Genomic DNA, 27,614 nt, shown 5'->3' with positions numbered 1-27,614 from the left:
ATAGAACGATTACAAAAGTCTTTGCTTTTTTCAGTGAGTGACAAGTGACATGGCACCATTTACACCCAAAGTCACTGCCTCTGGATAACTTGCATTAAACTGTGTACTTAACCTGGGTGTAGTAATTGATCAGGTGTTCTCTCTGACATCATATACCACCCACTATTGTACTGTATTTCAGTTTCATGAACATTGCAAAATGCAAACACCACCTACCCAAAGACAATCTGCCAACTAATTGTACAGAGCAGATAGAATGTCTGTCTGATGTCGATACCGATCGCAATAAAACCAGTCACAGGTTTAGAGTTCTTGCACACCTTTGTGATAGCCAGATAAGTTTTAGCTGAAGTTTCAATCAGTAACAGTTGTCACGCTTCCATCAGACTGATTCTTTGCTTTTCCCAATGGATGAACATGAGCGAAAATCTTTACGATTGGCTCTCGGTGCTTTTTAAGGACTTAAGTAACTTGTGTCCTTATGTTCGGCTTCATACGGTTTCCTTTTCTTTCTTTTCTTTGTTTTGGATGGAGTAGGACGCTGTCTGTGGATCAATTGGGGAGATCTTTTGCCTGTCGTTTGTCCTGGTGGTGGACATTGGGACAGAATTGGGGGGGGGGGGGGGGCCTTGCAACATTTCTTCAAGTGACCAGATATGCGCCTCTTGTATATCTTTTTGTGTTTGTGATTTTGGGACAGGAATTTAAGGAAATCTCCCTAATGGGACACAGCCAACAAAAAAAAAGAATTCACTTCCTGTTGTCATTTTGAGTCTGGAAACAAGGGAAACCTCCATAATGGGACACACAAAAAGAAATGTCCACAGGGATTTTACTATTACTTACTCTTAGGTTGGATTCACCTTTTTTTAGGTTATGCTTTTAGGCTGTGTTAAAGGAAAAAGTGTGGGAATTGGGAAAAAAAAAAAAAAAAACAAGCCTACATATTCACTTCTGTGGCTGCAGCAGTGGTGTGATGCTGCAGCTGTCCCCTGTCCGCACTAAGACCGAGAACTGAATAATCACGTGGCTGCTGATTGCTCAATTCTTGGTCCTCTTTGAGCAGAGAACGGTGACCATCAGTCACCACTGTTTGCTCTGCCCCTCCAGCATTCATTGGAGCATTGGAGAGGGGGTGGGAGCGGCTGACTCGGGCTCAGTAGTGTGCGGAGAGGCAGAGCCAGCTATAGGTCAGGTATGTGGGACAATGTTGGGATCCATCCACAGCCTAGACTGGCTCTGTGACATCAGCCGATTTTAATTCTGGATCACAAGAGCAGTTCTATGACCCAGATGAGAAGTATGACTGAAAAAGATTTCCCAATACTTCTCTTTTTAAGGCAGTCTAATATATATATATATATATTATAATTTTTTTTAATGGGTTTCCAGCAGGGCTGTGGAGTCGGTAGATAAATGTTCCGACTCTGACTCCTCAGTTTTATGTACTTCCGACTCCGACTCCTCTGTATTAATATGCGAATGTATTTTATACATTCCTTGAGGGAAAGAAACGCAACCTACCACAGGACTACTGGCTGGGAAGCCAACAGTCTACTGTATTGCACAGTTTAAGCAAAAGACAAACACAATGAAAACAATCAAGTGGCTGGATAGTAGCAGCAGGCATAAACATCAGGAACAGGATCTTTACCAGTTCAAAAATACAAACCACATTATTTGGTTGTTTTAGAACAAAAACAAAGCTTATCTATAATGAACCAAAAACAAAATCTGTAAAACCTAGAAATGGTTTATATTAATCTTGAAATGTAGCTTAGCAAATGCAAATCAATTCAATGTAGAGTTCTAAGGAAGAGAATTGCCTCTGCCAGATCCTCTTTCATAGAAGCTCTTAAGTCAGACTGAGCCTAGGTTCACACTGCTGCGAATTCAAAATTTGCCGCGATTTGCTGCGATTTTGCCGCGATTTCGGCCACCATTTAATGTAAATCGCGGCCCGAAATCGCAAAAAGTAGTACAAAACTACTTTTTGAAATCGCAGATGCGGCGTCGCACTGATTAGGACAGTGCCATTGCCGCCGATTTGAGATGCGATTTGACATGTCAAATCGCATCTCAAATTGTTCCAAATCGTACCCAGTGTGAACCAGGGCTTTATTTTTAGGGCTGAAAATAATCTTTCGACACTGACTTGGGTGGGTGGCATTGCAGTAACTATTCTGGCCACATCACTAACGATCTCTGGATAAACAAGGATGGCTTCTTCAACAGTAAGTTTTGATGAGCGATCATACTTTTCAACTTCTTTTAGTGCTTTATAAAACTCCTGTTGGAATTTTTTTATTTGGACACTTACTGGTTCTCTAACATGCATTCCCTGTAAAAGCAGAACACAACACTTCGGAAAGTATAAGTATTGCAGCTCCTAATTGTGCGTTGCGTGCCATATAGTGAAGCACATGAAAAGCATGCTTCTTCACGGTCACTTAACGTGTTCGTTTTGCGGTTACGTGAGGCACTGCATGCATTGGTCTTTATTCTTACAGTAGAGAAGTCATTTAATTATAACTTTTTGTGAATTGGGACATTTAAACTTTTTTTTTTTTTTTTTTTATTCCAATCTAAATTTAGGAGTCGGAGTCGGTGCATTGTTTGCCGACTCCGACTCCAGGTACCCAAAATTTCCCCTGACTCTGACTCCTCGACTCCGACTCCACAGCCCTGGTTTCCAGTGTATTCATAATCGGACCTGATCATTTTTTATATTTTTTTTTTTTTTTTTTTTATTGTATTGTGGAGCCATTCAAAACAAATATCCCTGCAATGCAGTATGTGTGGCAGTAAGGCCTACTTTAACACCATGCATGAATACGCCCTTACAACAGAAGTCTCTAATGGTAATGCACTTAAAATCTTGGTCAGGGCCCTTTTGCTCTTTCTTTCTTTCTTTCTTTCTTTCTTTCTTTCTTTCTTTCTTTCTTTCTTTCTTTCTTTCTTTCTTTCTTTCTTTCTTTCTTTCTTTCTTTCTTTCTTTCTTTCTTTCTTTCTTTCTTTCTTTCTTTCTTTCTTTCTTTCTTTCTTTCTTTCTTTCTTTCTTTCTTTCTTTCTTTCTTTCTTTCTTCCTTCCTTCCTTCCTTCCTTCCTTCCTTCCTTCCTTCCTTCCTTCCTTCCTTCCTTCCTTCCTTCCTTCCTTCCTTCCTTCCTTCCTTCCTTCCTTCCTTCCTTCCTTCCTTCCTTCCTTCCTTCCTTCCTTCCTTCCTTCCTTCCTTCCTTCCTTCCTTCCTTCCTTCCTTCCTTCCTTCCATCTTTGTATTCAGAGCCAGACTAAAACATTTTTTTTGCTTAGCAAGGCATAGAGCAAGAAAAGGAATTTCTCAGGATCAACATATATGGTGGTGGTTCTTATCACCTGACTACTTTTTAGTAAATCTTGGAGAGAGGAGTCTCGCCAAGTAATTAGGAGAGGATAAGGATAACCACCCCAAAAGCACTTTCCATATGTAAAGGTATCGGCTTATATAGTGATATCCTGACTGTTCTTTTTTTAAACTTGTATCTTTAGCTTCTGGAGTATGCACATTTGTAACCGTGGGAATTTCCAGCCACCCATATACATAATATGTATATGGGTGGCTGGAACTTAAAGGACCCTGGTGTCACATTTTGCCAAGATGTGGTTTTTGCAAATATGGCGATTCAGAGACCCTAGTATCCGATCATGAAAACCCATTTTTTTTTTTTTTTTTTTATTTATTTTGTCTGTCTAAATTGCTTTCCTATGATTTTAAATGTTATGAAAGTGTGTGTGTGTGTGTGTGTGTGTGTGTGTGTGTGTGTTTTTTTAGTTTTATTTGACTAAACTCCTCTTCCCCTTTTTTTTTTTTTTTCTCAGGGGCACGATGAGGAAGCCGTAGTTGATCTGGGGAAAACCAGCTCTACAGTTAACACCAACTTTGAGAAGGAAGAGCTAGAAAGTGAGTATCACTGTGTTCAGCTTTCTTTTCTGCATGCATTGCTAGGTCATTAATCCTTCAGATCATTTTGTCTCTTTGAAGTGTGCGGATAATACAAGAACGGTGTGGGAACACAAGCACGGTTTCTTAAAGCAGCTTACCAACTTGTGTAATATGATGTGCCCTCTGTCCTGATGCCATACCCTTGGAGAGTGTCTTCTCAGTCTGTTTGCACCAGCAGATCTGAATCGAACATAAAAGGAAAAAAGTAATCTGGATTACACTGTAGTCATTGGCAGCAGCTGTTTGAAGGATCTGCATTGTATTTTTATAGTCCTGAAACTATTTTGTGGTTATTCCTTTACTGAGTCTGCAGATGCACAAACAACTGACTTCTGTTTCTTGGAAGCCCTCGCCACATCTTCCAGTCTGCTGCATGACACAATTTCCGTTTTAGTAATTTTCACTTTACAGGCTGTATTCCCAAGCTACTAAATATGCTAGGCCCACATTGACATCGCTGGGTAGCATTGGCTGAATTTATACAGTAGAAATGGTTTTAACAGAATATTCTATAATGTGCCTCCTTTTATAAAAAGTGTAATTTGCTGGTGCAAAAGGATTTTTGGTAAAAAAAATCCATCTATTAATCAATGTTTAGCTTTATTATTGATGTAGAATAAGTTTGGGGAATCTGTCTTGGGTAGAATTGTTTGGGCATACAAAACGAAAGAATCGACCATCAAAAATTGCCATAAGGGCAAGGGATTAAAGACTCATATGTAAAGATCAGAATTTAGTAGGCATGTCCTATTTATGCATTGCTATTCAGGGCATTCAAAGTCTATTTAAGCCCTACCCCCACCCACCTATACTTGCCTTCACACCGTCGGGGCTACAGCAAAGTATCTGGTGCTTCATGATACAAAGGAGCTTGTGACCTTCTCTCATGATGCAGTACTTGGGGGGCCGAGTGGCCAGTTGACAGATCCAAACGCTGTCATTTGAGGAAACGGGTGACAACATCCACCTTGTACAAGGCTGGCCATACACGGTTTGAATCTAGGCCGGTTCAGCAGGAACTGGCCAAGATTCAAACAGTTAATGGGCAGGCATGATTGTGCCAAGTTGATCGTACAACTTTGGTACAACCAGCCTGCCGAATTATCTTGCAATTACAGCTAGCGGCTGCTATAGTCACTAGCAATAATCACTGTCTTCTCCCGGCAAGGACAGCTGCCCCCGCCGGGAGCCGACAATTGCTCATCAGTAGGGATTCCCCTGTCAGCACTGTCTGTGTTGATGGGGGAAAGATGTGAACTGTGTATGGCCTGCCTAAGATCCGAAACAGAGCTTACACAGGACTGCAGATGAACAGATAGGTGGGGGAGATGAGATCAGGTTAAGTATAGTTGGGTCATGTGATGGTCTTTCATTGAAATCTGTGCAACAAATGAAGGGTAAGGGAAGATTCATTTTCATAGAAACTTAGATCGGAAAAGTGCTTCTCCTGTTAAGTCATCTTGGTTTTAGGACACTGTCTTTGCAACCGAATGAAGGGTGTTTTTAGTTGGCCAACAAAACGACAAAGGGCGCACCACCCTAGTGCGTTACCAGCTATACCATTTATTAAAATGTTAAGCGCTGAAAATTCTGCTCCCAAAGTCAAATGAGTATAAGGCACATAAAATGAACCATAAGGCGACTCTAACTATAGCCTCAATTTGTAATTCTAGATAGGCACCAAATAGAAACAAGGCGTTACTAGATTTACTGATTACCAACAATACAGACCTAATCAGGGATGTGGAAATACAGGGCAATTAAGGAAACGGCGATCACAGGTCAATTGGCTTCAGTTCAAATCGCACAAATGGGGAAACACAAGAGGAACACAGACACTGAATTTCAAAAGAGCCAACTTCCCTAAACTACGAACCTTGCTAGAAGATATAAATTGGGATAAAAATCTTTAGAAACCGAACACGCAGGAGAGATGGGTTTACTTTTAAGAGCATATTAACCACTCAACTACCGGCTGCCGTCAATTGACGGCGGCACAGTAGCTCAATTGTTCTGACAGGACGTCATATGACGTCCTCGTCTTTTAAAGCCGATAGGGGGCGCGCACCCGCCGCGTTACTGGGAACACGATGCGCATGACCGGCGGCCGTGATTGCCCAGTGACTGAGCAGGACCGTGGATCTCTGTGTGTGTAAATAGAGATCCACGTCCTGTCAGGGAGAGGAGACCGATGCTGTGTCCCTTGTACATAGGGACACGGATCGGTCACCTCCCCAGTCAGTCCCCTCCCCCTACAGTTAAAATCACTCGGCTACACATTTAACCCCTTCCTTGCCCCCTAGCGTTAACCCCTTCCCTGCCAGTCACATTATACAGTAATCGGTGCATATTTATAGCACTGTTCACTGTATAAATGTGAATGGTCCCAATAAAAATGTGAATGTGTGAAATGTGTCCGCTATAATGTCAGTCCCAATAAAAATCGCAGATCACTGCCATTCCTATTAAAAAATAATTATAATAAAAAAAAAAATCATAATTATGTCCCCTATTTTGTAGGCGCTATAACTTTTGTGCAAACCAGTCACTATACGCTTATTGTGTGTGTGTTTTTTTTTTTTTTTTTTCAAAATTGCTGCTCTTTTTGTTTATAGTACAGAAAATAAAAACTGCACATGCGATCAAATACCACCAAAAAAAAGCTCTATTTGTGGGAAAAAAAAGGACGTAAATTTTGTTTGGGAGCCACGTCGCACGACCACGCAATTGTCAGTTAAAGCGACGCAGTGCCGGAAGCTGAAATTTCGCCTGGGCAGGAAGGGGGTATATGTGCACAGTAAGCAAGTGGTTAAATAAGAGCATATTAAGTCAGTGCATTAGCCAGTGCAACCCATTGGGAAATAAATGTAAATAAGCGAACAAAAGTCATGGATGGCTGAACTCTAATGTAAAAATGCATATGAAAGCAAAGGAGAGGGCCTTCAAAAAATACAAGGCTGAGGGATCATTATCGGCATTCAGACTTTACAAAGAATTCAATTAGATATGTAAGGGTGCAATTAGGGCGGCTAAGAGAAAAAGACACATAGCTGAGGAGAGCAAAAAAAAAATTCTTTAAGTATATAAACGGTAAAGGACAGACCATTTTGGCCCCATAAAGAATATGAAAGGACATCTGGTTTAAAGGATGGGAAGATGAAGGTATTGAATTTATTCTTCACAAAGGAATCGTGGGGGGGGGGGGGGGGCTGGGCTGGGCTGTCTTCAGTAACCAAAACTGCAGTGTTTGTCCTTATAACACCTCATAGGAAGCACCCTCATGGATAAAAGAGAACAGAATTAGAAATAGACTTGGAAAACTTAAACTTTAAATTACCGGAAAAGATGGTTTGCACCCCAGGGTACTTGGGGAACTCGGTCAAGTAATTGCCAGAACATTGTTCCTAACTTTTTTACTGACTTGAATGGTACCAGCTGATTGGAGAAAAGCCAATGTCGCACCAATATTTTAAAAAGGGCCAAAATACATCCCTGAGAATTAGACCAGTTAGCCTAACATCAATAGTATGCAAGCTCTTGGAGGGGATGATAGGGGAATTTATACAAGATTGTAGTAATGAAAATGGTATCATTAGCAGTTATCCGCATGGTTTCATGAAGCATCGTTTTTGCCAAAACAATCTAACATTCTATGAGGAGGTGAGCTGCCATCTAGATAAAGGAATGCCCAAAGACGTAGTGTTTCTGGATTTTGCAAAAGCATTTGACACCGTTCCCCATAAATGTTGTATTCTATAACTACTGTACAAAGTAAGGTCCGTTAACATGGACCATAGGGTGAGTACATGGATTGAAAACCTGGCTACAAGGACGAGTTCAGATGGTGGTGATAAATGAGGAATAATCAAAATGGTCAGGGGTGGGAAGTGGAGTCCCTCAGGGTTCTGTGCTGTGACAAATCCTGTTTAATTTGTTCATAAACAATCTGAAAGATGGGGTAAACGGCTCAATCTCTGTATTTGCAAACGACACTAAGCTAAGCAGGGCAATAACTTCTCCGCAGGATGTGGAAACCTTGCAAGAAGATCTGAACAAATTAATGGGGTGGGCAAATACATGGCAAATGAGGTTTAATGTAGAAAAATTAAAAATAATGCATCTGGGTGCCAAAAATTTGAATGCAATCTACTCACTAGGGGGTGAACCTCTGGGGAAATCTAGGATGGAAAAGGACCTGGGGGTCCTAGTAGATCAGTTTAGCAATGGCATGCAATGCCAAGCTGTTAACAAAGCAAACAGAATATTGGCATGCATTAAAAAGGGGATTTCTCTCACTCTACAAGACTTTGGTCCAGCCTCATCTGGGGTATGTCGTCCAGTTCTGGGCACCAGTCCTCAGGAAGGATCTACTGGAAATGGAGAGAGTACAGAGAAGGGTAACAAAGCTAATAAAGGGACTGGAGGATATTGGTTATGAAGAAAGGTTGCAAGCACTGAACTTATTCTCTCTGTAGTAGAGACGCTTGAGAAGGGAGATGATTTAAATTTACAAATACCGTACTGGTGACCCCACAATGGGGATAAAACTTTTTTGCAGAAGGGAGTTTAATAAGACACGTGCCAACTAACTAACATTTTGAAGAAAATAAGTTTAACCTTAAACTGCGTAGAGGGTTCTTTACTGTGAGAGCGGCAATGTGGAATTCCCTTCCACAGGCGGTGGTTTTCCTCACGGGGCATCGATTTGTTTAAAAAAAAACTGAACGACCGCAACATACAGACATATGCAATGCTGACATATAATCACACACATAGTTTGGACTTGTGTCTTTTCAACCTCACCTAATATGTAACGCCCAAGGCTACCTCTCTGCCATTTCATTTATATAGTGCTAGTGGTCAGATCACTAGCACTAATTTTCATCCCTGCTGAACCAGACTAATTTTGATCAGTCTCTGGCTAGCTCCAGTATGAATGTGCACACATGGGTACATAAAGACATGGGTTGATGATTTTTTTTGGTAAGGAGGAACTCCGGTGGCCTGCACAGAACCCTGACCTCGGCCCTAGTAAACCAGATTTGGAATAATTTAGAACCCCATTATCCGTATTTGTTCCCATTCAGCCAAAAGTGCATTTGTGAGGTCAAATTCCCACACTCCAAAATCACGTGGAAAGCCATCCCAGAAAAAGTAGAGGCTGGCATTGCCATAAAGGATAGCCAACTCAGATATAAAAAATGATTATTATGAGGGTAAAGGTGATGAACTGGCCAAGCATGTCTCCAGAACTAAACCCGATTGAGCATCTGTGGGGCATCCTCAAATGGAAGGTGGAGGAGCGCAAGGTCTAACATCCACCAGCTCTGTGATGTCATCATGAAGGAGTGGAAGAGGACTTCACTGGCAACCTGTGAAGCTCTGGTGAACTCCCTGCCCAAGAAGGTTAAGGCAGTGCTGGAAAATAATGGCCACACAATATTGACACATTGGACCCAATTTGAACATTTTCACTTGGGTGTGCATTCGCTTTTGTTGCCAGCGGTTTAGACCATTAATGGCTGTGTGTTACTTTGGGGGGGGGGGGGCAGCACATTTACACTGTTATGCAATCTGTACACTCACTACTTTACATTGTAGCAAAGTGTAATTCTTTCAGTGTTGTCACATGAAGTTATATAATATTTACAAAAAATGTGAGGGGTGTACTCACTTTTGTGAGATACTGTAGATACCAACAAAGAAGAGCAACATTGGGGAGAAACTTAATTTTATCAGGTAATCAGTGTCTTAGCCGTGGTTTAAAGTACATCTGTCAAGAGAGCAATACTGAGGCTGCCATTGGGGGACTGATGAGCCTTTAGTAGAGGGCGTAGGGCCATATTGATTTTTATTGATTTTTGCTATGAAAGTTTTGTGTTTTTTGCTTTTAGATGGGTGGAATAGGGAGTAGGACACCTGTCGTGTTTTTATTGCTGTCCGTGTACACTTGAGGGAGCTTCTCCCTATTGATCCTCCCTCTCTTGCCACCATCAAAGAATAGGAAGGAAGGCTAGGAGGATGACTGCCAAAGATTCCCTCACTTTGGGTATCTTCTCACTTCTTTAGGCTAAGGGAGAGGATGTGAATGGGAAAACTCCCAACGGGCCACAGATTGCAAAAACCTGCTGGGACTTTTAATCTTCCATTATTAAAAATGCAAATTCCCCTTTTTTAGTTCTATTTGGCTAACTGCTCATTCATTTAGGAGCCCAATTAATTTTTTATAGCGGGGTGAAGGTCCCTCTCAGTTTTGGAAGGAAGTGTTGGAATCCTTTTTTTCTGCTGTCTGTTTCCGCTGAGAAGTTTCACCCTTTCTTTTTGTCATGGTGACCATTGTCTCTGGTTCCTGTCAGTGTTTTCAGTGATTTTCTCTTTGCCCAAGCCAAAAGGGGCATCAGCCCCATATTTGATCCTAAAGCCATTTGTGTTCATCCATGCCCACAAGTTCTGGATACAGTCCCAGAGAATGGTCACTGCCTTTCGCTATTGGGGAGGTTCCTGGCCTTGGTGAACATAAATGATGATATCTTCACATACCTATCTTTCCTGCATCTTGGCACTTTTTCCTATTCGCTGTAAGGCCCTACCACTACCAAATTGTGGCTTTCCCATTTTGCCTCTCCTCTGCTCTTCAGGGGTTCACCAAGGTGCTGGTTCTGGTCTTGGCTCCTCTGTGGTCATAGGGTGTTCTTAGTGTATTGCATGATTTTCTTCAGGAACAGTCATTGATGGAGGGCAATGTGTGAGCCGCATTGCAAATGCTGCAGTACTCAAATTTGTATTCAGAATTCATTGACAGCCTGAAATTCTGGGATTATTCCTGGATACCCTTTTGTTGAGAAACCAAGTGGGGGGGGGGGGGTGTTTATTGCCATAATCACAGGGGTAGTTTGCATTTCTGGGCATTTGTCCTTAAGCACATAAGGCCCTAAGTGCGTGTACCCCTCCGTACAACATTCAGTCCTTCCAACCACAACATGGTTTTGACTTGCTGCAGGCAGCAGAGCTGGGCACTGCACCTCTGCTTTCTGGGTACACTAAATTGCTGGGATGCCTCCATACAGGCCCGGATTTGCTTCTTTTGCCGCCCCAAGGCCAGGTCCTTCAATGCCCCCCTCCCCACCATCACATGGGGGGGGGGGGGCGACGCACGGGGATAAGCGACTGGTGTTAGTGCTTCAATCATTCCGGCACCATGGTTGTTATGGTGTCAGGATGATTGAAATGCATTATTTCTTTCATTACATTGTAATATAAAATTTAATAGTTCAACTCACAAAGCAGAATGAGTGGGAGCCCTGAGTATGTCACCTGCCACCGTCGCTTGTCACCAGATGGGAATGTCACTTGCCACGCTGCCTGCCACCAGATGGCAATGTCACTTGCCACAGTGCCTGCCACCAGATGGGGATGTCACTTGCCACACTGCCTGCTAGCAGAATGGGGTTTGCCACAGTTACCTGGCTGCCACCCAAAAAGTACCAGTTTGTCACTAATTGCATGTAAAATCAAGCCCCCCAGCATTGCAGAGTACTTGCAGCCAGGTACAACACTGTCGGCCTCTCCTCTCCCGCGCTGGGAAACTATCTGTAGGTGAATTGTGAAACCGAGGCACATGAGACTCAAGTGAGAGATGAGAGTGAGGGCGGGCGGTGAGAGATGACCTCATTCGCTCTCTTCTGTGTCGCGCAGCCTTCACGCCCCTGTAAGGGCGGAAGTTGAAAACAGCAGTGTGGGCAACGAGAGAAGATTTAATCTCTCTTCACTGCCGCATTGGCCCGCACCACTGAAAAATTACTTGTCTCCTCCACCGCCCCTGCACACAGTGCCGTCCCGAGGCCTGGCCTTGTAGCCCTTGTGGGAAATCCGGCCCTGCCTCCATATGCAAGAGACCTTAAGTGTAAATTTGTTGCATCTGGTCATGTCATTGGCTCCCAATTTCAAAATATGTCGTGTGTTTTTTTTTTTTTTTTTAATCAAGACTGCAGTTTATTCTGTGACAGATGGGTGTGTTTCCCAACCGCTTGAGGAAGTTTTTATTTCAGACCTAAATCAATATTCAGAGAACAAAGCCCATCAATTCATGACTAAACACGGACTAGTGCAGGGAAGGCTTTAATGCAATAATTAGACACACTCCCATTTTCTAAATAACAGCCCACGTAGCTTTAAGCTCTCATTGTTGTTAGTGGCCTGTGTAGCCTCACTGTATATACATTTTCTCAGCTCTGACTTATCACTTGCAACATGCATGACATTTCCTGCCCTCCTAGTAATGTCTAAGTTTTAATCTGCTTAGGAAATTTCCTTTTGGTGAACACCCTTATTTCAATTTTCCTATAATTGTTCTCTTGGGATTTAGTGTGTGTGTGTGTGTGTGTGTGTGTGTGTGTGTGTGTGTGTGTGTGTGTGTGTGTGTGTGTGTGTGTGTGTGTGTGTGTGTGTGTGTGTGTGTGTGTGTGTGTGTGTGTGTGTGTGTGTGTGTGTGTGTGTGTGTGTGTGTGTGTGTGTGTGTGTGTGTGTGTGTGTGTGTGTGTGTGTGTGTGTGTGTTTTTTTTTTCCTCCTTCGCTGTGTGGATTTAATTATAGTTGAATTATTAAACTGTATTTAGGTTTAGATTACCTGGTACACACGATGAGATTATCGGACGAATGTTTTTTTGCATGCTAATCTTCTATCAAAAAATGGAAGCGTTTACTAAAGTTACGAAAATTCTTAGGCCTTGTATACACGAGAGGATTATCCGCTGGAAACTGTCCTCCGGACCGTTTCCGCGGATGAATCCTCTGGCGGATTTTGATCTGATGGTTGTACTAACCATCAGATCGGAATCCATCCGCGGTGACGTGTCGCGCCGTCGCCGCGATAACGCTGCGACGTGCGCGACGCTGGAAGGTAAAGACTTTCCACGCATGCATCGAATCATTACGACGCATGCGAGGGAGGGGATCGGACGGATTGATCCGGTGAGTCTGTACAGACCACCGGATCAATCCGCTGGACAGGATTCCAGCGGATAGATTTCTTAGCATGCTAAGAAATTTTTATCCGCTGGAAATCCATCGGCCCAAAAAATATCCGCGGATAAATATCCGCTGGGCCGTACACACCACAGGATCTATCCGCTGGAACTGATCCGCAGATAAATACCAGCGGATAGATCCTCTCGTGTGTACGGGGCCTTATACGACCGAATAAAAATTCGGAAGTGATGTAATGTGTTGTAGTGTATTTGTATTGCATTTTAGAAGGTTAACTGTACTGATTTTAAACGCAAATCGCACGATCTGGTATCGTATGGGAAGAATTTTCTTGCTTGTCCCTTTTTGGACGAACTGTCGTGATTGGCTCTCGAAAGCTGTGTACAAACCATCAGATTATTGTACGATCGCTTTGAAAGCAGTATTTTTCATACAATTTTCCGCTCGTGTGTACGGTCCATTAAGCCCTGTACACGCGACCGGGATTTTCCAGTGGTATAAAGTCCACGGGAAAACCGAGAACCTGCTCTGTAAGTTTCCCTGTGTACACGCGGCCGGGTTTCGGGAAAACTGCGGGGAGAGCTTTGACCGGGAATCCCGGACGTGTGCATGCTCCCTCAGTGTTTCCCCATAGGAAAACTGCCGGGTTTCAAACCGCCGGGAAAATAGAGAGCATGTTCTCTATTTTCCTGCTGGGATTCCTGTCGGGAAAACTGCGAGGAAGCGTACACATGGCCAGTTTTCCCGGCCAAAAGCTCTCCTGGCAGGAAAACCGGTCGTGTGTACGAGGCTTCAGTGTTCATGAATGAGTTTATTACCTGATCCAACCAGTCATGGCAGACTCTATCAGTACCATGACCTCTGCTTACACTGACTGGGTAACTAATATTGGAGGAAGAATAACAATCCACTGTTAGATGTTCTGTCCCAGAGATGAAGGTTATGTCAAAGTGTCTGCATAGTGCATGAATGTGCAAGCTCTGCTGATAACATGGATGTCTATAGCATATTTATTCTAAGGAGAACATTTGGTGACCAGATCTTCCAAATCGCAAAAACAAACAAAAGATGTCCTATAGCCTAACACTTGCCAGCCTGCAAAACAACCAAATTGACCCAGTGAACAGACCTGCAAATATATGCATAAGCCGCAGGGCCCACGTCAAGGCTCCTCCTTATACTCCAAATACCCTATCCTCTGGTTACAGATGGCAATTGCAGCCAGTCTGACCCTTGCTTTCTATACATGTTTAGATTTTTTTTTTCAACCGAAAATGCATAAAAAAACTTCTCTGCACCATTCATATAGTTCTGTATGATCTAAGGTTTACCAATATGCTTGCTGTATTTGCAAGGGTATAAGGCGACCCCCCAATTTTACAGTTTCTTTAAGATTTTTTGCCTGTACTCATCGTATAAGACGACCCCCCCCCCCCCTTCCGACTCTTCACATTTCTTCCTTCTGGAGCCATATTCTTCTTCATTCTTGCTGGGGCCATATTCTTCTTTCTTGCTAGAGCCAATCACGGCGAGTGATGTATTCTATTTATGAATACAAAGCCTGCTTGGATTGGCAGAGGCTGTAACATCAGCCTACGCCTCTCTGACTCTCAAAATCAATCCGAGCAGGCTACTGTATGTAGCCTGCTCGGATTGGCAGAGGTTGTTACTCCAATCCGAGCAGGCTCTGTATTCACATGAATACATCGCTCACCGGGATTGGCTAAGCGGTATATACTGTATGTAGACCAGTGGTTCTCAACCTGGGGGTCAAATGATGATTTGCCAGGGGTCACCAAATCCTGGGCTGTTCCTGAAGCCCGCACCGCTTCCAGCTTTTATGCGGCTGCCCAGTAGGGCTGTCCCTGGAGCCTGTGGCCGCTCAGCTGGGCTGTTCCTGGAGCCCACGGCCACCCACTTGGCCTCTTTGCAGTGGCCCATTCAGTTCTCAGCATGGCTGGGGGGCAGAGACTAGAGGTCCGCTGACTGGTGAGAATTGTGATGTGGGAGGGGCTGAAGGAGACCCTGTCTCCTGATTTCAGCATTGGTGTCACTGCTATGAGACTCCACAAAGTCGGGGACACAGTGGGTAACACTACCTGTGATTATAGTTCCCATTAAAAGTCCCCACTACAGTTCTCAGATCAGCCGATGACCTTGATCAAAAGCACCTAAGTTGGCTGTTCACAATTACCCCCAGCATTGCCACTCATCCCATTCCCCCCCCCCCCCACCAAGGAGTAAGAGAAGGAATAAAAATGGAGAATACATAGAAGGGAGAGGAAAAGAGGGGAAAGAAGAAAGATACATGGAGAGAAAGAATAGGGAAAAAAAACAAGAAAGATGGCTAGAGAGAGGAATGGGGGAAAATAAATTAGGACAGGCCAGAGATAAAAGGGAAAGAAAGGAGAACAAAGAGAAAGTGATACATCCTAAAATGTACTATGAGGTTTTAATACTGTACGAGTGGAAGGGACTCACGGAGTGCTAAATTTTCGTGGGTTAGGGTCGCAAATTACTTGTCTTGGGTGCTGACAACCCACGCTACGAAAATAATTTTACTGTTGGGGGTCCCCACAACTTGGGAAATTTTATCAAGGGGTCACGGCACTAAAAGGTTGAGAACCACTGATGTAGACGAAGCTACATACAGTATTACCGCACATCCAGCAGGCATCCGAGCAGCTGACCCGGCGTATAAGAAGACCCCTGATTTTTGGCCAGTTTTTTTTTAAAGTGTAAAAGGTAGTCTTATACGCCAGCAAATACAGTATGTTGCAGGAAGTCTTTTTTAAATTGTCCATTCTGTAGTTGTATCTCCTTGATTGGTCTTGCTGCACTTTGCTGGATACACTGTAGGCAGAGTTTTTGAATGTTACTATGTAGACTTGTCTCTCTGTATGTGTCATTTTTATCTATGAATTCTGGAAACTTTTAAAGTAATTGCAAAAAACATTCTCTGTACATTCAAAGGTTTGAGAGTTTAAAAATAGTTTAAAACATTGGATTTTGGGAACTAAAGTATTTTACTAATTGAAAACCGCATTCACTGTTAGAAATTTGTTGGTTCAAGAAAAAAAATGTCCATCCTGCTCCTTTTTAAATGTTGTCCCTGCGGTTGGAAACAAACGCTGAATTTTATCCACCAATAATTACAGAATGAAATGAACGTTCCTAAAACGAAAAATTTGGACAAATTCCACTACTGTAGTGTGCGGCGAGCTTGAGATTCTTGCTCTTGAGAGATAGCAGGCAGTTACTAATTAGTTGCTTGTTAGCTTACGGGTTTTATATAGTTCTGTCTGTAATTTACATGCATTTTAAATGCACTCTGACTACATACTAAGTGCTGGTGAATTTGTATCTTTATGAATGGAGCAGTTTTACATGTGCCAGCCTGAGCTGCATTTTTGAAATTGCAGCATTTGTGTTTGTCTTGGTGAAAGGAAATGGCTTTGATATTATGAGAGACTGCATCAACACTCATTTTGTGCTCTTTTGATTTGTGGAGATTGCTTATTTTTTTTCTGACTTTGAACTTTCACTTGATGTATTCATTGAAATAAAGACAACAAAAGTCATTGAAATGTCGTGCTGAATACAGATGGATGTATTCAGATATCTAAAAAAAAAAAGTACACACGTAGATTAGAGTGTGGGATGATTTTTTATTAATAAATATATATATATATATATATATATATATATATATATATATATATATATATATATATATATATATATATATATATATATATATATATATATATATATATATATATAGTGTATTAGTTTATTATTCCTATATAAAAAATATACACCCTTTATTTATGTTTTAAGTACAGGTTTCCACCAGTGAGTGGCCTATAAAGGCCACTCCATCTCCACGCCACTGAATATTGAGGTGTGTTTTTTTTGCAATAAATATAGTTGGAATATCCTAATACTTCTTTTTTTTTCTATTTTTTTCTTTTAGGGCACAGAGCTGTTTATATTGGTGTACATGTTCCCCTTGGCAGACAGACTAGGAGAAGGCACAGACATCGGGGCCACAAACATCATCGGAAAAGAAAGGAAAAAGAAGAAAATGACAAAGATGACGGCCGGGAATCTCCAAATTATGGTACGTGTGGAAGTCTGTGCAGCAAAATGGTTGATATGTCATCTGCTTTATACTATTCTCTCCAGGTGTAATGGTACACGTTTGTGGTATTACTCCTAGGGAGCGGACTAGCCCTCCATGTAAAATATCACAATGTCAAGTTCTATTATACTCGTTGTGACCAATTTATGCTTTGAATTGCCTAAAACCTGAAAGATCCAAAATCATCCAACGCTTAAACCAGGGAATGTCAGACATGGACTGTAACGGGAGGGCCGTGGGACCCAGAGGCTCTTGCAGGGTGTGGGGTACTCCTGTTTCAGCTTCACCGATGACTCTTGTGTCTTAAGTCATCCTATGTCCACTAGGGGCATAGGATGACTGAGAAATGATATCTTGGACTACATGAGATGGGGCAGTAATGTAATCCACAATATATTCAAGAATGTCTAGAAGAACTAATTACAGGTTGTTGATTCTGAACCTAACAGGTCAATAGAAGAGTGATTCATTCAATGTGGGAACACAGACGGTTAAGGGGGTAATTAAGTCTGCTACTGTCATGTAAACTAACCTTAGTCTGGCTTCTAAAGACCTTTCATTGTGTTATGCTAATTGACACTGTATTGTGCGAATTTCTATTGATGATAGATGTGTATTGTGAGTTAGCATAGTCTAAAGGTCAGATGTCTGACTTATGTCTACTAAAGGAATGTGTATTGTATAGCAGGTGAGAGAAGCCGGAGTCATGATGTCTGACTTGTCAGCTGTAGCTAATTGGCTCATGTGGATTGTGTCAGACCTGGTGCCAGAAAGTCTGACTAAAAGATGTGTATTGGGTTCATTGTATAATGTTGTGGGTGGAGTTCAGTCATTGTTCATTGGGGTTTCTAACTGTATATAAGAAGCCTGAGTTTCCCATTAGTCTATTCGTTTGACCCTCAAACAGAGCTGTGTCTCATTATTGGGGTTCGTCTGCTGGATTGTGGAGTGTCGATAAGCTGTCATAGGTTGGTGGAATGGAATATTGTAAACGGCGTTAACCCCTGATCGTTACATGGACATAATATCAGGCATGGATAATATCCGGCTTATCAGACATGGCTCTACCATATAGGCCAGGTCTCCTCATCCAATGCCGGGCATGAGAGGCTTATGTTTCGGGGAACAAGCCCCCTTGCTCAGAGCTTAAAGCGTTATTAAAGGGGGTATAAAATAATGTGCCCCCCACATGTTAAAGCCATAATGTACTAGTATGCACCGCATACTAATACATTATCACAGTTACCTATAAACGGACCCCTCCAGCAAAGCACTGTCAGGGCTCTCCCCCTGATGCTTCCATTGTAAACTGGTCTTCATTCTGGGTTTCACATCTCCTGGCACTTGATAGGCCGGACCAATGTGACATCACTCCCGTGCATGCATGTGGGGGTCACATTGCTGCAGCATGCAGAGTGGATGGTAAATGTGATCTCAGATTACATTATCAGCTGACAGGCTGGAGGGACATGTATGCCAGAAGAGACCTCCTAGGGCAGTGGTTCTCAACCTGGAAGTCGTGACCCCCACGGGGGTCAAATGACGATTTGCCAGGGGTCACCAAATCCTGGGTTGTTGCTGAAGCCTGTACCACTCTCCAAGCCTTTTCGCGGCTGCCCACCTGGGCTGTCCCTGGATCCTGTGGAAGCCCACCTGGGCTGTCCCTGGAGCCTGTGGAAGCCCAGCTGGGCTGTTCCTGGAGACAACAGCCACCCACTCAGCCATTTCACAGCCACCCATTCAGTTCACGACATGGGTGGGGGGCAGAGACTAGAGGTCAGCTGACCGGTGAGGAATGTGAAGTGGGAGGGGCTGGAGGAGACCCCATCTCCTGATTTTGGCATAGGTGTCACTGCTGCGAGACGCCACATAGATACAGTGAAGCTGGAGACAGTAACGGCACTACCACTCATCCCAACTCCCCACCAGCACTGCCACTCATCCCCCCCCCCCCCCAACCAAGAAGTTGGAGAAGGAATAAAAATAGAGAATGCATAGAAGGGAAAGGGGGGGGGGGAAAGAAAAAGGAAGAGAGAGAGAATAATAGAGAGCTAGAATGATGGCTAGAGAGGCATGGGGGAAAAAACAAGAATTTAGGATGGATAGAGAGAGATAAAGGAGAAAGAAAAGAGAACAAAGAGTGGTACATCCTAAAATATACCATAAGGGGTTTTAACACTGTACGAGTGGAAAGGACTCAGGGAGCACTAAATGTCCGTGGTTAGGGGCGCAAAGTACGTGTCTTGCCTTGGGTGCTGACAACCCACGCTATAAAAAATAATTTTATTGTTGGTCCCCACAACCTGGGAAATTTTATTAAGGGGTCACGGCCCTAGAAGGTTGAGAACCAATGTCCTAGGGTCTAAAAATTCTTAAATGTTGCATTCATTCATTCATTCATTCATTCATTCATTCATTCATACATTATCTCACAAAAGTGAGTACACCCCTCACATTTTTGTAAATATTTTATTATATCTTCTCATGTGACAACACTGAAGAAATTACACTTTGCTACAATATAAAGTAGTGAGTGTAATTTCTTCAGTGTTGTCACATGAAAAGATATAATAAAATATTTACAGAAATGTGAGGGGTGTACCCACTTTGAGATACTGTACGTACATACATAAAAACTACTTTAGACCGTCATTGGGTCGTAAAAACGTCTCTGTACACATTGTGCAATCACTTCATTTCACACGTCTACTACAACATACACCTGAAGAATTTTTCTAAATGTATCCACTGCCATTAAATGACTGTTGACCCTGCATGATTTGTGAAGAGCAAAGTACAGTGGATATAAAAAGTCTACATACCCCTGATAAAATGCCATCAGGTTTTTGTGATGTAAAAAAAAAGAGATAAAAAGATACTTTCTGAACTTTTTCCACCTTTTCAATGTGATCTATAAAACTCAATTGAACATCAAACTGAAATCTTTTAGGTGGAGGGAAGTAAAAATTAAAAAATTAAATATGGTTGCCTTGGTGTGCACACCCTTAAACTAATACTTTGTTGAAGCACCTTTTTGATTTCATTACAGCACTCGGTCTTTTTGGGTATGGGTCTATCAGCATGGCACATCTTGACTTGGCAATATTTGCAAACTCTTCTTTGCAAAAACTCTCCAAATCTGTCGGATTGCGAGGGCATTGTGCACAGCCCTCTTCAGATCACCCCACAGATTTTCAATGGGATTCTGGGCTCTGGCTGGGCAATTCTAAAACTAAGCCATTCCTTTTGTTGATTTGGATGTGTTCTTTGCGTCATTGTCATGATGAAAGATGAAGTTCCTCTTCATGTTCAGCTTTTTAGCAGAAACCTGAAGGTTTTGTGCCAATATTGGCTGATATTTGGAACTGTTCATAACTCCCTCTACCTTGACTAAGGTTCCAGCTGAAGAAAATGGCCCAAAGTATGATGCTGCCACCACCATGCTTTACAGTGGGTATGGTGTTCTTTTGGTGATGCGCAGTGTTTTTGCACCAAACATATCTTTTGGAATTCTGCCCAAAATGTTCAACCTTGGTTTCATCAAACCATAACACATTTCCCCACATGCTTTTGGGAGACTTCACATGTGTTTTTGCAAAATTTAGCTGGGCTTGGATGTTTTTCTTGATGAGAAAAGGATTTCGTCTTGCCACTCTATCCTATAGCCCAGACATGTGAAGAATATGGGAGATTGTTGTCACATGTATCACACAGCCAGTACTTGCCAGACATTCCTTCAATGTTGCTGTAGGCCTTTTGGCAGCCTCCCTGACCAGTTTTCTTGTCTTTTCACAAATTTTGGAGGAATGTCCACTTCAGGTAATGTCACCGTTGTGCCATATTTTCTCCACTTGATGAATTTCTTCACTGTGTTCTATGGTATATCTAATGACAAATTCTTTTGTACCCTTCTCCTGACTGATACCTTTAACAATGTGATCCCTCTGATGCTTTGGAAGCTCTCTGTGGACCATGGCTTTTGCTGTAGGATGCGGCTAAGAAAATGTCAGGAAAGACCTACTAGAACAGTTGAACTTTATTCAGGGTTAATCAGAGGAACTTTAAATGATGGCAAGTGTGTACTGAATCCTATTTAACATGAGTTAAATAAATGTGATTGCTTAATTCTGAACACAGCTACATCCCCAATGTGCAATCACGTTTTTTTTTTTTTTTTGTACTTTGTCTAATTTTTTTTTACATCACAGAAACCTGACATTTTAACGGGTGTGTAGACTTTTTATATCCACTGTATGTGACCAGGGCCCAAAGAACATCAGAGGCAGCAGGGCTGGACCAATCGCCTGGTTTGGAGGGACCCTGCTGGAATGAGGAATAAGAAAATGTATTGAACCTTATTTATGCAACCCTGACTAAAGCCAGCCATACACGGTTCGAATTTCGAAATAATTTTCTTTTGGAAAATCGCATCAAAGAATTTTCGTACGAATTTCGCACCGTTGGTGAGCTGCAGCAACAGCTGATTTGTGTGTGGCAATCAAATTTGAGGAATCAGACATGTTGGATGTTTTTGGGGAAAAACAAAAGATTTTCGAATCAATGGGAGAATCGTGCGAAAAATGTAATAGAAAAAAAAAGCGCATGTGCAAGAAAAGAAAATTCCTGGAGAGAAAAGAATATTCCCGGCAACTAAAACATTTTTCTGTAGCCACATGAAGGCTTGGTCGGCCGAATTTTGAAAATCAAAAGTGGCATCATCGGATCACAAAAAATAAATAAAAAAAATTCTGATTTTGAAAATAATTTTTTTTTTTAAATTTGACCATGTATGGCCTGCTTAAAGGAACACTAAAAGTTCGTTTTTTATTAGATCAATTGATTGCTGTAAGCAAGAGCATTTAAATATCACTTGCCTCGTTTTTCCTTTTTGATCTCCAAAATACAGTAATCCAGGTTTGAAAATGCCATTTCCTGTCTCTCCTTTTCTTGCTTTCCACCAGCATCTGAGCCGTTTTGCATGGTGGAAAGCAGAATGTGCTCACCCCCTCCCTATGACTACAGCCCTGCCTGAAGATGCTCTCTTATCCCTCACAGGCATGCAGGCTAAGCCTAATGGGAACTGTAGTTCCCATTAGGCCGTGATGTAGCAAGAATGAATGCGCACCGCAAACCAGGAAGTCAGTGTGAATAATGATTCAGGAGTGACGGAGGTGAATGAAACGGCTCGATTTCAACAGGTATCAAACTAGTTATAATGCAAAACATTACTTTTTACTTTATCAGCTACTGTCAGACTTTACAACCCCTTTAAGCAAGTATATTTTACCCCTTACAGGGAAGGGGGGCACTGCAAGGGTACATTTTTGATGAATTTCTAAATTTTTCTCTGGGAATGCTGCTTCTGATCCTCATACTCCAGTGCTTTGTTGGCATTGTAAATGCCACATCTCTTTCCATTTATCACAAGTGCCCTCAAGGAGACTTGTATTGTTGAGAAGAGGGGGAGGCGACATATCAAACCAGGGCTCATTTACACTCGCGTTTGGGGAGGTGGTAAAAACGTGACTGAACCACATTTTTACTACTATCCCTTAAGCTGCTAGGTCAGTGGTGTAAGTGTGCCTGAAGAAAGATTTATCCCCACTGTTGCACTTGAGGCAGTTTCCCGCCAAACCTGACCTGTTTAGTGGAATGCAGGTTTTATAATGTGACAGGCGAGGCATGATGTTGCCGCCTCACTACCTGCTTTAAACATTGCAAGTGTTACTAAGCCCTTACTAAGGGCTGCTTCGTACATGCATTGAGTTGAACTCTGTGCAGTAGGTCTGCAATCCAAAAGGCACCAGTACGTAAAGTGAAGGTTAGACTATGAAAACGGAGGTTGTTGGTACAATGTCGATCTGACTGTATATCTATTTCTGTAACTTTTATTGGCCTTTAACTTTCCAGTTACTTTCTGAATGGCTTCTTTTCACACTGCGAAGAGCTGCCACAAGTATTTAATTTGGAAATGTTGGAAAATCTAGTCTAAACAAAAAGCTTACCCACAGCTTGTTGCTCCAGGCCTGGGAGTCCGCCAAGTCAGTGTTATAATCTACTGTTAATCCTGGCTGCCACAGATACATATTATGATGGCAATTAAACGGTATAGAGAATGACAGATCTCTGCAACAACAGATTTGCTGTCTCTGCTGTGTGTCCATCATTTAAATGGATGTCTAGCACAGTTTCAGAGTATAATGGCCTCCAATGGGGCCACTACTATGAAGAGACACACTGTTTTATTTTCAATTTAACTGGTTGGAATTAAAGCGGGAGTTCACCCGAAAAAAAAATTTTTTAACAGTAGATTGGGCCTAATTACGTGAAGCAGAATCGGGTGTTTTGATTAAAATCAATGCAGTACTTACCTTTTTTGAGATGGATGTTCTCCCGCCACTTCCGGGTATGGTCTTCGGGACTGGGCGTTCCTATTTGATTGACAGCCTTCCGACGGTCGGATACAGCACGTCACCGAACGTCGGTGCTGCGCTATACGGCGCCTGCGCACCGACGTTCGGAAACTGGTGACACACTGTATGCGCCGGTCGGAAGGCTGTCAATCAAATAGGAACGCCCAGTCCCGCAGCCCATACCCGGAAGCGGCGGGAGAACATCTATCTCAAAAAAGGTAAGTACTGCATTGATTTTAATCAAAACACCCGATTCTGCTTCACGTAATTGGGCCCAATCTACTGTTTAAAATTAAATTTTTTGGGTGAACCTCCACTTTAAGGATCCGTATTGTTTCATAAATAATAACCTGGTGTTGTCGATTGACGTGAGGCCGGACAAGTCCCTAAAAATACACCGTTACTGAAACCAATAGGCCGAGATCTCCGCTAACACTAAATTTATAGCTGAAGCAATATCTAGTAACCTATACAGAGCTGAGCTTGTGTAGGATATAATTTCACTCTTAACAGAAATCAATCAGAACTTCACTCCCTCAATCAACATTTACTATTTTTTTAATCATTCTGCTGCTAGGAAAGTAGAACGTAATTTACTTGTGTTAAACTTTTGTTTACATTTATTCAGTGACTTCCTGGTTTCCAGGCCTAGGTAAATGATGTCATATATCCCAGAAGTCCTCAGGAGCGGAGGGAGGGTTCTCAGCTCAGCCAATGCCTGAGCTAAGGGTGGATACATTCCAATAAGTAAATGCTACATGAATCATCTGCCCTTACTCAAGATGGCCATAGCCAAAAATGCCAGGGGGGTGTTTTTCAAAAATGATATCTCAGCAAACAAGACATGGAGACTGGGGGGGGGGGGGGGGGGGGAGAGTTTGCTTTAAATATTAAAAATGAAATGGCGAGCGAGTGGAAAGTTTAATTGATCGGATCATCAATTTTGTAACAGACCTGCTAGTCCTGCTTTAATGTAACTGAAAAGGTACGAATATATTAAAAAGGTTTAGCTGCTGCGTTGAGTTGCCATAAACTATGGGGTTGATTTACCAAAACAGAAGAGTGCAAAATCGGGTGCAGCTGTTGATGGTAGCCAATCGGTTTCTAACTTCAGCTTGTTCAATTAGGTTTTGACAAAATTACTGGAAGCTGGCTGGTCTCTCTGCAGAGCTGCTCCAGATATTGCACTCTCCAGTTTTTGTAAATCAACCACTATGACCCCAAGACAGACTCTATGCGTGTTTTTTTTTTTTTTTTTTTTTTTTTTTACGCTGAAGATAGTTTAAAATGACAAGGAGTCCTAAACTCCTGCCATAGTGCTGATCTATAAGGATATAGATGCCTCCTGCATGTATCCTTACCTGTCAAAGTTTCCCCTCTGTCTAGTATAAAACCTGAAAAACTGCAGATTATGTGGAGGGATCTGTTGTCTGGAGCTCTGTGGGTGGAGTTGTGATGTCAGACTCCCCACCCTCCTCTACACTCCCCTTGTCAACATGCATTTTTTCCTATGTATTCCTTACACTAAATTCTGCTATGGTCATTAAATAAACAAATCAAAATCCAGAAAAGTAACCACATGACTTCAGAAAAGGAGTGGGGGTGGCAATTACAAAATAATACCCGTCTCCATGCTAGTGCATGAGATATGTAAATAACCTGTCACTCACAGCAAGGGGGCGGAACGGACTAAGGCTTTTCTCTGTAAGTCTGTTTTATTTCACTAAACAATAAGAGGATTGCTCAGAGCTGGATTAATGCTGTGTGGCAAGACTGGGCACAGATGATAGAAAATCTTATACTCTACATTGTGACATTAACCACTTAACCACCAGCCGCCGTCTACAAACGGCGGCAAGGTGGTTGCTTAACTGGGGGTCGCCGTTCTGAAACGGCGCCCACCAGAAGCAGTAATGCGCGCCGCCTCGGGCGCGCACACAGAAAATTCTGTGCGCGCCGGGTCTATGAGACCCGGCGCTACACAGATCACGGTAATTGACCGGCAACGGCGGTCTTTTACCATGTGATCGCGCCGTCCAATGACGGCGCGATCACAGGTAAACAAACCGGCGTCATTTGATGACGCCGGTTCCTCCCTCCTCTCGCTGTACCGATCGGTACAGTGTGAGAGGAGAGCGCGGATGGCAGCAGCAGTGTGGGATGGATCTGTGACTATTGCAGTCACAGATCCATCCATCCCTGCTCAGCCATCCCTGCATTAACCCCTGCAATACTCTGCCTTCCCTGTGCAATACTCTGCATTAACCCCCTGCAATACTCTGCCTTCCCTGTGCAATACTCTGCATTAACCCCTGCAATACTCTGCCTTCCCTGTGCAATACTCTGCATTAACCCCTGCAATACTCTGCCTTCCCTGTGCAATACTCTGCATTAACCCCTGCAATACTCTGCCTTCCCTGCACAATACTCTGCAATGCTCTGCCTTCCCTGCGCAATTACTCTGCAAAACACCCGCGCAATACTCTGCAAAACACCCGCGCAATACTCTGCAAAACACCCGCGCAATACTCTGCAAAACACCCGCGCAATACTCTGCAAAACACCCGCGCAATACTCTGCAAAACACCCGCGCAATACTCTGCAATACCCCCGCGCAATACTCTGCAATACCCCCGCGCAATACTCTGCCTTCCCTGTGCAATACTCTGCATTAACCCCTGCAATACTCTGCCTTCCCTGCACAATACTCTGCAATGCTCTGCCTTCCCTGCGCAATTACTCTGCAAAACACCCGCGCAATACTCTGCAAAACACCCGCGCAATACTCTGCAGTACCCCCTGCCAGTACTCTGCAGTACCCCCTGCCAGTACTCTGCAGTACCCCTTGAGCAATACTCTGCAGTACCCCCGCACAATACTCTGCAATACCCCCGCGCAATACTCTGCAATACCCCCGCGCAATACTCTGCAATACCCACGCACAATACTCTGCAATACCCCACGCACAATACTCTGCAATACCCCCCACACAATACTCTGCAATACCCCCGCACCATACTCTGCAATACCCCCCACACAATACTCTGCAATACCCCCCACACAATACTCTGCAATACCCCCCACACAATACTCTGCAATACCCCCGCACCAATACTCTGCAATACCCCCCACACAATACTCTGCAATACCCCCGCACCATACTCTGCAATACCCCCGCACCAATACTCTGCAATACCCCCGCACCATACTCTGCAATACCCCCGCACACAATACTCTGCAATACCCCCGCACACAATACTCTGCAATACCCCCGCGCAATACTCTGCAATACCCCCGCGCAATACTCTGCAATACCCACGCACAATACTCTGCAATACCCCACGCACAATACTCTGCAATACCCCCCACACAATACTCTGCAATACCCCCGCACCATACTCTGCAATACCCCCCACACAATACTCTGCAATACCCCCCACACAATACTCTGCAATACCCCCCACACAATACTCTGCAATACCCCCGCACCAATACTCTGCAATACCCCCGCACCAATACTCTGCAATACCCCCGCACCATACTCTGCAATACCCCCGCACCATACTCTGCAATACCCCCGCACCAATACTTTGCAATACCCCGGCCAATACTTTGCAATACCCAGAAAATACTCTGGGGAAAAAAATGTGTTTTAACCACTTCCCGCCCACGTCATATGAGCTCCTTTACTTTGTGCAGGGATATCTAAATGATGCCTGCAGCTACAGGCATCATTCAGATATCATTTTTTTCAGCCGGCGATTCTCTACACCATAAGAACAATCATGGCGGCTGTTCCGCCTCTTGATCGTTCTTACGGGAGGCAAAAAGGGACGTCCCCACTCCCTTCGCCCTCCGGTGCTTCTTCTGACTCACCGCTGCGATTGAAGCCAGGATCGTTTTTTTTCTTGTTTTTTTTCAGGCTTCCCAGCCTAGAGGTGAGATGTGGGGTCTTATTGACCCCATATCTCACTGTAAAGAGGACCTGTCATGCTATATTCCTATTACAAGGGATGTTTCCATTCCTTGTAATTGGAATAAAAGTGATCAAAACATTTATTTTTGGGGAAAAACGTGTCAAACTAAAATAAA

General features: G+C 43.1%; 1 protein-coding gene across 6 annotated transcripts in view; it reads left to right on the top strand.

Moving 5' to 3' along the window:
* Positions 1-27,614, top strand: part of SLC4A7 (solute carrier family 4 member 7) — a 179,589-nt gene that overhangs the window by 67,333 nt on the left and 84,642 nt on the right. For all 6 annotated transcript variants that reach the window (XM_040353027.1, XM_040353023.1, XM_040353021.1 and 3 more), the window contains exons 2-3: positions 3,857-3,938; positions 16,942-17,088. In XM_040353027.1, the coding sequence (XP_040208961.1) occupies positions 3,857-3,938; positions 16,942-17,088 (229 nt within the window). The remainder of the gene's footprint in view (positions 1-3,856; positions 3,939-16,941; positions 17,089-27,614) is intronic.

Source organism: Rana temporaria, chromosome 5, assembly GCF_905171775.1.
Source record: "Rana temporaria chromosome 5, aRanTem1.1, whole genome shotgun sequence".
Lineage (NCBI taxonomy): Eukaryota > Metazoa > Chordata > Amphibia > Anura > Ranidae > Rana > Rana temporaria.
Note: the sequence above shows the minus strand (reverse complement) of the source record. Positions and strands in the feature narration are given on the sequence as shown.